This window comes from Boleophthalmus pectinirostris, unplaced genomic scaffold (genome assembly GCF_026225935.1).
Source record: "Boleophthalmus pectinirostris isolate CB_2022bp ecotype Guang Dong unplaced genomic scaffold, ASM2622593v1 HiC_scaffold_4, whole genome shotgun sequence".
Taxonomy (NCBI): Eukaryota; Metazoa; Chordata; class Actinopteri; order Gobiiformes; family Gobiidae; genus Boleophthalmus; species Boleophthalmus pectinirostris.
The window spans coordinates 15,587,607-15,599,989 of NW_026571353.1; the positions used below are offsets into that span (position 1 = coordinate 15,587,607).

The 12,383-nt window shown below is 36.7% G+C and overlaps 2 protein-coding genes across 4 annotated transcripts; one reads left to right on the forward strand and one right to left on the reverse strand.

Annotated features, from left to right (window-relative positions):
• Nucleotides 1-27: 27 nt before the first annotated feature.
• kdm2ba (lysine (K)-specific demethylase 2Ba) lies at nucleotides 28-9,043 on the reverse strand. 2 transcript variants are annotated; one of them, XM_020935435.2, is made up of 10 exons: nucleotides 8,911-9,043; nucleotides 5,882-6,121; nucleotides 5,421-5,564; nucleotides 4,651-4,737; nucleotides 4,212-4,475; nucleotides 2,579-3,342; nucleotides 2,317-2,480; nucleotides 2,072-2,233; nucleotides 1,711-1,929; nucleotides 28-998 (listed from the first exon to the last, which is right to left on the reverse strand). In XM_020935435.2, the coding sequence occupies exons 1-10, from the start codon at nucleotides 8,962-8,964 to the stop codon at nucleotides 817-819; spliced, it is 2,280 nt and encodes a 759-aa protein (XP_020791094.2). In that variant the 5' UTR covers nucleotides 8,965-9,043; the 3' UTR covers nucleotides 28-816. The 2 variants fall into 2 exon arrangements, with proteins under 2 accessions (XP_020791094.2, XP_055017323.1); XM_055161348.1 differs by having other exon boundaries at nucleotides 4,212-4,483; nucleotides 4,650-4,737.
• LOC110169851 (calcium release-activated calcium channel protein 1-like) lies at nucleotides 8,989-12,291 on the forward strand. 2 transcript variants are annotated; one of them, XM_020935437.2, is made up of 2 exons: nucleotides 8,989-9,153; nucleotides 10,493-12,291. In XM_020935437.2, exons 1-2 carry the CDS (start codon nucleotides 9,004-9,006, stop codon nucleotides 11,030-11,032), a joined length of 690 nt encoding a protein of 229 aa, XP_020791096.2. In that variant the 5' UTR covers nucleotides 8,989-9,003; the 3' UTR covers nucleotides 11,033-12,291. The 2 variants fall into 2 exon arrangements, with proteins under 2 accessions (XP_020791096.2, XP_020791095.1); XM_020935436.2 differs by lacking the exon at nucleotides 8,989-9,153 and adding an exon at nucleotides 9,681-10,003.
• Nucleotides 12,292-12,383: the final 92 nt, after the last annotated feature.

Here is a 12,383-nt window from a genome sequence, read left to right on the forward strand (position 1 = left end):
TAAACAAATGAAACCCTACACTTAAGATATAGTACAAATGAAAATCTTTTAATGCATTTTAGCACTTAGTCTTGAATATAAACATTACATTGACCTGAGGTGATTGTGGTGAAACAGCATTTCCCCAACTACAAAAAAAAACTATTGGATACTGTCCTTTGTCCCCTCCAAGAAACAGACTCCTCATGAAAATCAATTGAGACAGTCATGGATACTGCCATCAGGTCAAATTAACCTGATTAAACATTTAAAAACATGCCCAAACTCAGACAACTATATCGACTTACAAAATAAATATAAACCATTTTATATTATAAAAAAACAATAAATTAATGTCCAATAGAGAGTTTAGTGTAACATGGCATAATGAGGACCAACGTACATTCTTATGTATATACTATTTGATAATTTAGATGCACCACTGTACATTTATTTTTTTTGTTACAAAGGTTACACCTATGTTAGAACACAAGTTATGGCACACAGCTGACAGTGTAGTGTTGAGGCAAAAAAAATTCTCACATGCTTTGTACGTCATAATGAAATATAGCTCCTGAGTGGAAGAAAACTACGTAAACACATGAAATGTTGCCTGTATAAAAAATACTGTTTCAAATATATATATAAAAAAAAAAAACAGGTAAAGCACATATTTATAAAATGACACCAAGTTTTCAAACATGCATACCTTTACGGTCTATTTACAAGGTAATTAGTGAGTTTAGATCACATTATTATTATATCACAGTCTGTTAAAGAGGAAAGCTCTTCATTAAGTGCATGGAAACATTTATTTGTTGCAGTTTATGCCAAAGACTAGCTCGTCTTCTGAAGGAGTTTTTCCTCTGTCAGCCTGAAGGGGACGCTCACGGACATCTCTGCTATAAACCGCTCACATGCAGTCTTTGTCACCTGCTTACAGAACCGGAGGTCGATCTGACAGATGCTGCCACAGCGCTTGAAGAAGGTTAAGGAGTGGTCTGTAACTCGATTACATACTGAAAAGAGAAAAAAATATTTTTAATAAATAAATCAAATGTTAAAACAAATTTTGCTATTTAGATCATAATGTGATGTAATTTCATTTTATATACAAGTACTTAATAACCTAGAAATAAATGCAAGGTAAAAATGAGCCATATCTATGCACATTAACAAGTTAATCCCTAAGAAATCTGACCTTTTTTCCCCCTAAAATGCCTGACTAAAATAGGCCCAATTAAAGATGAATCTGTCTGAACCCTTTGGAGAACAGACCAATGGTTGAGAACTTTGTGAAGATAAGGCTCTGTAATTTTCCCTCTCCTGATTGAGCTGCTCTCATTATAAGTGGAAACAAGCAAAATCAGATTTCAAATCCCACCTGTATTTTTTTAGACAGTAGACAGAATATTTTTGGGTCTTGACAATTCCCAAAAAAAAGGCTGAAGCATATCTCACTAAAAATGAGACTTAGGGACTTGTAATTAAGGTAAATATACATATATTTTAAGGTTATTATGGGTTTGGGGTATAATTGTATCTAAATTCACCCCAGAATGATTGATTTGACTGAAAATAAGTGAGTTACAGCTTTTCCTTAATGTGTCACAGTTCCCTTTTATCAGAGGGTGGACAATATGAAATAAAATTAACAATGTAGAGCGCTACAATGAGAAGACCCCAAGAAATTCTTGAAAAGACTGAATTCAGTTTATGCTCATTCCTCACCTGACAGGTTGATTTCTGTGAGGGAGTCCCGTGTGGTGGTCCCAGCTGCTGTGAGCAGGTTGACTGACTGGTCATTGATGTGGTTGCAATAGCTCAGGTCCAGCCTGGACAAAAATGGCATCTGTCGACTAATCAGGCGCAGAGACGTGTCTGTAATGTCCAGTCCCGCTAGTCGCAGGTCCTCCACATTTCGAAGTTTGCAGCGGTTATCTAACTGACCTGTGAGTAATATATCAGAGGGTGACTCAGAGAGAGAGTGAAAATGTGCATATTGACAAAATTAGCCCTTTAATAATGCATTCCATAATAAATCAGTTGTTAGAAATAAACTAACTGTAATAACTATATTAGACAGCAATACCTGGTCTGTTGTCTGTAGGGGGTGAGAGCAGATCCCTCATCTGTGCGTCTTTGAGCCCTTCCACCCATTGGATGTCTAGAGAGCGCAGGAGAGGACAAGTGGCAGTACAGAGAGCAGACACAGCAGCCCAAGAACATCCAGACAACTTGAGCACTCGCAGACCTGAAACACAATTTCAAAAATAATTTTGAATTATTTTGAAAAATAACACTGGATAGTAAATTTAGTATTATAGTATTATTTACCTGGTAACCTGTTGATCAACCAGCACAGTTGTTTCTTGGAAATATTGGTCCAGCTGAGGTCCAAAGACTGTGGCTGTCGGCGAATAATGCCACTTAACATAATAGGAGTGATGGAAGTACGACGATTTAGATCAATCTTTTTCCAAAGACTTTTATCACAGCACCTGGCAGTCAAAAAAAAAAAAAAAGGATTTATTTCAGATCATAATTGTTAAAAGTACTTTGACATTTTGCTCAAATGGTAAAGTGTCATTGTCCTTACCATCGATTCCAGGTTTTGCACACTCTCATGCACACGCAGAGCTCCTGGTGGGACAGATAGCCGAAAATCTTCATCCAGACCTCCCTTTGTATTACATGAGTTTTCCCATCTTTTAGAGGCAGTCTGTCAGGAGGGGGGCTTATAGGAGGAGGCCGAATGACATGCCTCTCCATCTGGACACACTTGGGTGGGGAGCGGGGTGGGACTGGCCTAGTGGTTGGAGTGCTCCTGTTAAAGCCCAGGGGGGTGATCTGATTGGGGTAGAAGTGGCGCAGCTCCCAGCCTGTCCCATTCATCTCTTTAGCCTTTAGGTGAGCCCTCTGTTCACCTATTTCGATGCCATTTCTGAATAACTTTTTGGGTTCTTCGTTCTCACTTTCTGGCTCGGATTTGAGAGGCTGTCTGTTTTCATTTGCTAAGCAGTCCTCAGATTTTTGTATCTCATGGTTTAGGGCCTTACTCAGCTCCCGGCTCAGCTCTCTATTGGGTAATCGCTTCTTGCGTCTAGCTTTTGGCCGTGGCCCTCTTTCCTGTGTCTCACTTCCCCCTTCGCTGCTGGGTCCAGCCTGTGGGGAGCTGCAGAGTGATTGGTCGCTGTCAGCAACAGGAGTTTTAAGGAAAGGAAAGGAAAGATCACTCCTTGAGTCCTTGTCATCCGCTTCCTCTTCAGATTCTCTTAAACGACTTCTCCTTTCATAACTGCGATAGTGATGCTCCCTTCCATTGCCATCCTCTTCATCATCATCTTCCTCCTCAGCCTTTATCTGAAAAAGTAACCATGATTTCACAGCATCACTATGTTGCACAGCCCCGTGTGTATGCTTTTTTCCAATGGTTGTTTCGTTTCTTTTGATAGAAGTCAGTCTGCTTATGTTCTGGTCTACATACAGGTCAAAAAAGCAAATAAGTGCTAATGGGGTGCTAAGACAGACGTTCAAGGGCTTCTTTTAATTTACCATTACAGCTAAAATAGCTAAAACTGTGCAACTATAACTTCTAATAAAAGCAGCATGCTGAATTAGCAAAGCTAATTGACACGAGCATTTATATATATATATATATATATATATATATATATATATATATATATATATATATATATATATATATATATATATATATATATATATACATATACATATACATATATACATATACACATATGTATATATATATATATATATATATATATACATATACATATATACATATACACATATACATATATATACATATATATACATATATATACACATACATATACACACATATATATACACATACATATATACACACATATATATACACATACATATATACATATATATACACATACATATATACATATATATACACATACATATATACATATATATACACATACATATATATATATACACATATATATATACACATACATATATACATATACATTTATATATATATATACATATACATTTATATATATATATATACACACACACATATATATACATACATATATATATATATATACATATATATACTATACACATACATATATACATATATATATACATATATATATACACATACATACATACACCCACGCACACAGTTTTTGAAAAATGCAGAAAAATATTCTATAACTCACCCGTTTTCTTACACTCATGTCATCCTCATCATCCTCAAACAGTCTGCGTTTCTTCCTCAGTTTGTCCTCAGGGCGGGGTCTGCCGAGGCTGCTGGGCGTGAGCAGTGGCGGCTGTCTCTGCACGGGCTCATACCTCGGGGTTTCGTCCCGCTCTGGTCTTCTTTTGCCTGATGAGCAGTCAGCCTCCTCCCTCCCAGGTTTCTGCTCCCTCAGTAAAGAGCCAGGCAGGTTGGATGCATACTTAAACCCTGGACCTCGTTTTTGCTTCAATGCCAAAAGGGACAAAAACAACAAAAAGACTTTATACCTTTTGCTTATGAGTACAGATGTGTTGAACATAATACTGTAAATGATTAATATTTACACACAATAATATACACAATAAAACATTTAAAATGATTCAAAATAATCTTTCAACCTAATTTTTCCTTGTACTCACTTTCCCGCTCTTGCCTGCATGGTTGCATTTAGGACATTCCCAGCAGTTTGGCAGTTCATCATTTACAACACCAGTGGCATCGCTAACCTGTCCAAAAAAAAAAAAAAAAAAAGGCATAACATTAATCAGCTCTCGGACACAACAGAAGTGAAAGTGACTAATGTGATAAGCATGTGTATTGTTGTGTTTTGAGCAAGTTGTCAAAGAATGCTTGTTGACTGCTTAAGGAACTTCCATTATATTGGTGCCAGAACAACTTTTTCATGTCAAAAAGCCACTTGAACCACCATATCAGCACTGGGACTAAACTAGGATTTAACCTGGAACAAAACCTGTACTGGACTAGGACTAAAACCAGACCAAATCAAGTCAGCATCAGGACTTGAAGCAGGACTAAGCCATGACAAGCGTGAACGCACCCAAAGACACAATTTGACATATCTAAAAACCTGTTTTAGGAGAATACACAATTCAAAACACAAGTGGCAAATTTGTTTTAATGAGCTCCAACTGAAAAAATCCCTGCAATAACATAATGATTTGGCAGGAGTCAAAGTGCTTGCATGAGTCATAGAGTGTGACAGTATGATGAGTGTGTTGAGAGTTACACAAACAGCATGTCAACATCATTCCCACAATCCTTTACCACCTCTCCAGCTCAAAGATTTAGTCATCTTTATTGTCAATAAACTTAGGATTCCTGGCAGATGTCCCAAGTATAGATGAGCAATGCCGTGGATGACTTAACACTGACTTGATGCCTGCTGTACCTTGAGGCAGTTCGGATGGACAATTTCATTGCAGATTGAACATTCCATGAGCATGAAGTTAAATTTGTCGTCCTCGTCCTCGACAGTATCTTCCTTCCCAGCCTCTTTACACATGACACAGACGGCAGTGTGAGGTAGGACAGGCTAAAAACAGACACAGATACAATTTAGAAATGTATGGAATATAACTGTGCACCAAAAAACATATTTATCTGGTACATGAAATGTGGATTGTTTCATTATCAACAATATTATTGATAAATAACAAAAAAAAAACTTTGTTAGATGTATCATGTACTAACTGTAAAAAGTCTGCATGTCATCACTTCATCTGGCAGTTATTTAAATTGATTCATAGATCATATAAAATAATTGTTTTTTGTGTCTGAATACCTGTGTTTCCAATGAACAAACAGATATGATATAATACCATCACCATTTTTATCAGTGTGGAGACTTACAGCAATGCACTGCCTCATAATACAGGACTGCTTCATGCGTCCAGGGCCTCCAAACTTCTTCATGTCTTTACAGAAGTGGCACTCTCCGCATTCTGTCCGGAGGCACGCCTCACATCGCCTGCACCTCGTCCTGCGGCGGCGGGCTCCAGACGTGCTCCGACTCGACGGCAGTTTAACGCCCGGTGTTGCTGACGCTGCCACTGCTGCCATCTTGGGCTTTGGACGATTGGCTGCCCTCTGCTGAAAGAGCCAAACACACTTTCAGTAAGATTGTATTTTATTTTATAAGACAAACAATCAATCAAATACAATTCTTCATCTCACGATAACATTTTGAGAAACTATGCTTATGAGTAAGAAATTCCACAATGGTCTAATGTAGATATTACTGAACACCACCAGCACTTCAGTAATTGACTTTAATCTTTTTGTACTTTCTATTCAGTTGAGGATGCAATCAACCTCAAAAATCTGTGAAAATCATATGCTTTGCATTTTCACACTTATTTATAGCCTTTTCCTTGTTGCCATGGCAGCCTGTAACATAAGCACTATGAGAAAAACAGAAATCATAAATAGACTCTTGCAGTCCTGTCTTCAGAGTGATTCTTGCTTGAGCTGGGCAGGTTCCCTAAGCAACCACCTCATTTGCCTCACTGGTGGCATCTATTTGAATGTTGCACTGTGAAGATAGATGAAAGAGAAACTTCTGTTTTGAAGAGTTAAGCTTTATTCTGCTCAATCTTTTTGTAAACAAAATTAAAGCTGTATACATTATTAGTTAAATTAATCCCACTATGCTGTAAGACACTAAATGTGCTGCAAAAAATGATAAATGATAAACAGTAAGAGATTGAGATTGAAAAATAATATTTTAGAAAATGCATAAAGTTTTAGTTAGTATAAAATATAATGTCAAAATACAGCTCTACCAAATGAATAGAGAGAAGTTCTATGGTCAGAAAAGCAGGTAAAACAAGACACACAGGCTAAAATGGACAAACAAGTCTCAACGGTTAAACAGAGAACAGGAACTACCCTTCGGAATGTGCTTGGGAAATCAGCAATATCCTTAAAATTTATATATATATATATATATATATATATATATATATATATATATATATATATAGATATAGATATAGATATATATATATAGATATATAGATATAGAGATATACACACACACACACATATATACACACATATATATGTGTATGTGTGTGTGTGTATTTTATATATATATATATATATATATATATATATATATATATATATATATATATATATATATATATATATATATATATATATATAGATAGATAGATAGATATAGATATATAGATATAGATATAGATATGTAGATATAGATAGATAGATAGAGAGAGAGAGAGATTTTATTATGGCATTAAACTGTGCAGTAGATTTATTTGCTTAGTGGCACCTATTCACTGCAATATTGCATTCAAATTTAATAAAGCAGTATATTATTGTATTCATAAAATAAAATGTGTGCAACAGTATATACATTTAGTTGCACACATTAAAATGTGTAAGTGCTTTGGCTAATAAGAGACTGTACAGAAACTTTGGATTTTTATACAATATTAAAAACAGCTTCAGGCAATTCACATGACAGTTTCTATATCTTACAACAACAACTCTGTCTGAAAAGATAAAGTGTGAAGAGAGGACTAAAATAGTGCATTTCTTTTTGCAGCGTGTGGAACTTTTGCTCCAGTCAGCTGACTATCCTTACTGTAAGTGTGGAATAATATGACAGGAATTTGGGATTGGTTGCTTTGACTCCCGAACAAAAACATGGCCAATTTTATTTTCCTTTACTTAAACGGTCTGACTCAGCAGCAGTGTACCGAAAGAGAAAGTTGCAAGGCTAATCATCCATTGGGATTTGCACACACTTTGTAGGTGGTTCATCTTCAAGAACAAGTGAATAAGCTACAGCTGAAGATATTTCCTGGTCCCAGTTATTATACATTCCAACATTGTGTAAGTGACTCAAGCCACAGCAGTTTAGGTAAGTACCATGGATGAATAATAAGTAAGACATTACTCAATGTATAGCAATTTGTAGCACTGTCAAATTATGGTAGGGAAAATAATCTTAAGTAATTTCATGTGATCATTTCACATTCAATTGTTAGTCAATAGCCTTATCAATAATCGCTTACCTTTTGACACAATTCTAATGATTCATTTTATAATTTAATCTAAGCATTATTTTATCTTGTTTTTCCTGGTTTGTGATGGTTATTGATACAGTGGATTTTGTAAAATAAACGAATTACATTTTACCATAAAGTAAAAGCACTTAAAATAAATATTGTGGATTTTTTGTCACTGTATTTCACTCTAGTTTACCCTGTGGTCAATCCAAGAAAGAAGTACAGATACTATTGTTTGTGTCCCCCCATCCCCCTCCTCTGTCCCAGGCTGGACAACATTTTGCCCCAAAGCCGTCTTAAAGGCACAGGGGAGTGGGGCAGCTTTAGGAAGTGCAAGGAAATTAATCACAATTTTGCAAGAGGAAGTAGGAGGATTTGATGTCCACAATCTAGTACAGGATGTGGCCCCTACTGCTACTACACTATAATGTGAGCATATTATGTTGCTGTGTATGTTGAAAAGAAAGACGTGCGTTTTGGATAAATTGTCTGGTCAAATTGGGTCAGTTGTGGCTAACAAGAGAGATAGCCTACTTCAAGGAGCATAGTAGGGCACTGTTTACAGGTCAATGGGCAGTCATAATAAATAAATGGCTAACATTTAAATAAAGAGAATGAAGACGCTGTCACTTTACATTCATAAAGTGTTAACCTAAATCTTAAAATTAGTGACAATAGCCCACATTTTAAACTAAAAGTAAATGAGAGAAAGAGCGTATGAAACATAGCAGTAACCACAGACTACTACACAATATATCCGTCGCAAAACATTAGCTAGCTAACATGTGAAACACTAACCAAAACACATCCAGGAGATGGCTATGAACAAACCACTAGACTGACCTGTTCAGACTCTGAATCATATTCTTCGTCGTCTCCGCTCATTGACAAGGCCATAGCTCCACACTCTCATATCGTTTGTGAGAGAAAACTAACATGGCTGAACAAACCTCCCGTCCACACTCCGCCTCCCCTGCGCACCGCGCCGACGCACCACAGCGACCCACAAGGACGCACCAGCACAGCCCAGAGACAGGCGAACAGAACAGCTGCTGCAAATGTTGGCCACCAGGGCGCATGGTTTCGGTAGGGTAATTCTTTTGTAATAGCAATAGTCCATTATTGAGAAAATAACATGGATAATAATAAATAATTGTATCTATTAATGTTTTGTTTTTTACTGAATTGTGTTCTAGCTCAGTGTGAGTAGTGTACTCGACTTTTACTTGCTTCTCACTAAATAATTAACTTTACATCTAACTATTGGTTACTGGATGATGTTGTGTACTTGTAAGTAATGTACCACATGTGACATAAGCAATGGCTCTTCACCGCTTTAGTGAACTTACTAATGTTACGACGCCCTCTTGTGGCTAAGAAATAAAAGCAAAGGAAGAAAACTAAAGTAGGCTACAGCTTAATTAAAGTTTATTACCTACCATACTGGCACCCAAAACGCCACATTACGTTATTAACTAAGCTATAAGGGTGCTGTACCCCTGGTGTAGAGCTGATATCAAAACAGGAAAGGTTAAAACAATATGCCTTTGAGTTACAGAGGGAGCACATATCTATTACATTATGGCACAGCTGCAGGGTCTGCTGTGTAGAGCATTGGATTGTGGGTATCTTGAGTTTCCTGATCGACTCCGACAGTCAGCTGTTCCTACTAAGTTGTAGTGTTTGTTTATCGGTCTTGATAGTGTAGACCTATTTTGTTTTAACGCGCTTGCGTTTTTGTTTGTAGTTTTATGTTGAGGGACGCTGTCCTGCTAAGTTAGGCTACATAAAACTATCGTAACTATTTGCAAGAACTCGCGGAATGAGTTTGAACGAGCACTCCTTGCAGGCGCTTTCATGGAGGAAACTTTACTTGAGTCGAGCTAAACTCAAAGCGACCAGCCGCACATCAGCCTTGTTGTCTGGATTTGCGATGGTAAAACATTTCTGGAAAATTAATCTCTCTTTTACTGTAGTGCATAGGAATGAAGCTCGGGACTACGTGACGCAGATTGTATGTTTAAGATGACACCACAATGCAAAGAACCGTAGCCTACTGTAGTTTATCTAATGTATTAGGCGTAATTAGAAAATGTATTTTTTTTAATGGAGTATTGGTGAAACTTGTACAACGTATCTTCTACTAGCTAGTTCTTTCAACTGTGTGCTTTTTGGTAACTTCGTGAAATGTTTTAAAACATTTAGGGAAGTATAGTGGTTTGATAGCGGAAGAAGCATCACATAGCAAGTTGTAAGAGCAGTCTAGTAAGAAGTTGTAGAAATAAGTGGCTGTATCAGTGATAGTGTGACATTTTGATCATCCCAGAGGAAAAATACTTGGCAATGGCTACAGTTGCTTAATAGTCTACAATACAACACTAATAACGTTACTTTTGCCTATAACCTCATATTTCTGTTCGTTCAGGTTGCCATGGTGGAAGTGCAGCTGGAGCCTGACCATGAGTACCCCCCTGGACTCCTCATTGCCTTCAGTGCCTGCACCACTGTCCTGGTTGCAGTGCATCTTTTTGCTCTCATGATCAGCACTTGCATTCTCCCCAATCTGGAAGCAGTCAGCAATGTCCACAACCTAAATTCAGTCAACGAATCTCCACATGAGCGCATGCACCGCCACATTGAGCTGGCTTGGGCTTTTTCAACAGTTATCGGTACTCTCCTTTTTCTTACTGAGGTCATGCTGTTATGTTGGGTCAAGTTCCTACCTCTTAAAAGCAGTCATGATGGCAAAAATGGGACCATCAGCTCTGGAGAGGCAGCGGCCCTTGCTTCCACCTGTATCATGGTGCCATTTGGGATCGTGTTCATTCTGTTTGCTGTGCACTTCTACCGCACACTTGTGAGCCACAAAACCGACCGTCAGATCAGGGAGCTGGAGCAGGTCATTCGCCTTCAGAACCAGCTCGATCACAGGGCTGAGAATGATGAGCTCAAGGCCTTCCCTTAAGAAAATATAAGGACAGATTACATTAAAATAGAGCTAGCATCTAAAGGGAATAATTGGCATTTTGGGCAAAATCTTTTTTACATATCAACATAAAGCTTGTGGTGAGTTTGTACACTTTCAGAATTGCAAAAAATGTGGTCAGTGGCCTTTCCTGTGAAGTTAGAATGTCATGTACTCTTTTAGATTTTGAGCCCTCATCTAATCACTGTGTGAAAAGTTGGGAATGTGGTATTCTTGTATTATGCAAGGATTCTTTGGATCCCACAATGTAGTTATTAAAACCCATTAACTTAACTTGTACAATTCAGTTTGAAACACATCATATCACATGGATCCAAATTGCTCAAGGTGCAGCATTTTCCTGATTACAAAAATATTACAACAATTAACTAGATCAATCTTATTGTTTAATTTTATCACCATTATTTAAATCTGTTGGCATAAATCGATGAAGAAAATAGGAACTTTTCCACTGAAATCACATTTTGGTTGATGTTCATGTGGCGTTTGGCCAATTTCTGGTTGGCCAAAATTTGATTAAAACTAAGATAATTAATCTCAGGTTTAATCTAAAAACAATAAAATAAAGGTCTTCACAATGACAATTTAACTTTTTTTCCACTAAATATAAAGATTAGCAATGGTTATGTGAACTCTTTATACATCTTTTTGTACTGTTATGTAACAGAGAAAATATTTAATATATAGCTTAAAACATCATGTTAAAACAGGGTGATGTAAGACAATATTTGCTTTCTAAGTTTTAAATGCTGTGCACCTTGTTACTTTAGTTATATGGCAGAACATTATTGAGGGGAATTTTTGTTAAAACATGAAATATGTCTGTGGTGGTTACAGCTTTTGCATAGAAGTATGTTTTTTAAAATGTGTTTGGTACTTTTTTATTTTCTGTTTGCTGAACCTTTGTTACTACTTAATGCTTTAATGAAATGCTGGATATCTATTGTCATTGGCCTGTGGCACATTGCACAGTATTTTGATGATGTTTAAATAACAGAATAGGGAGAACTCCTTTTGATTGGTACACATTTCTATGGTACCGATTTTCGGCATATTTATTTTTGCTACTGGATCATGTTAAAACTGCATGACATGCATTTTTACAGCAACATTGGTTCTTTATTTATTTTTATTGTGTGTTATGCTTTAATACTGTTTACTGCATGTGAAGTTGTAAATTACAAACATGCACTATGGTCACGTGACCACTATGAAAATAAATGTTTTATTATTACGTATTAGGCTTGTTTGTGTTTCTAATGTAAAAAAACATAGACATGCTCCTTTTTGTGTAGACTTCAAAATGAAGATCCAATTTCTCTTGGACACT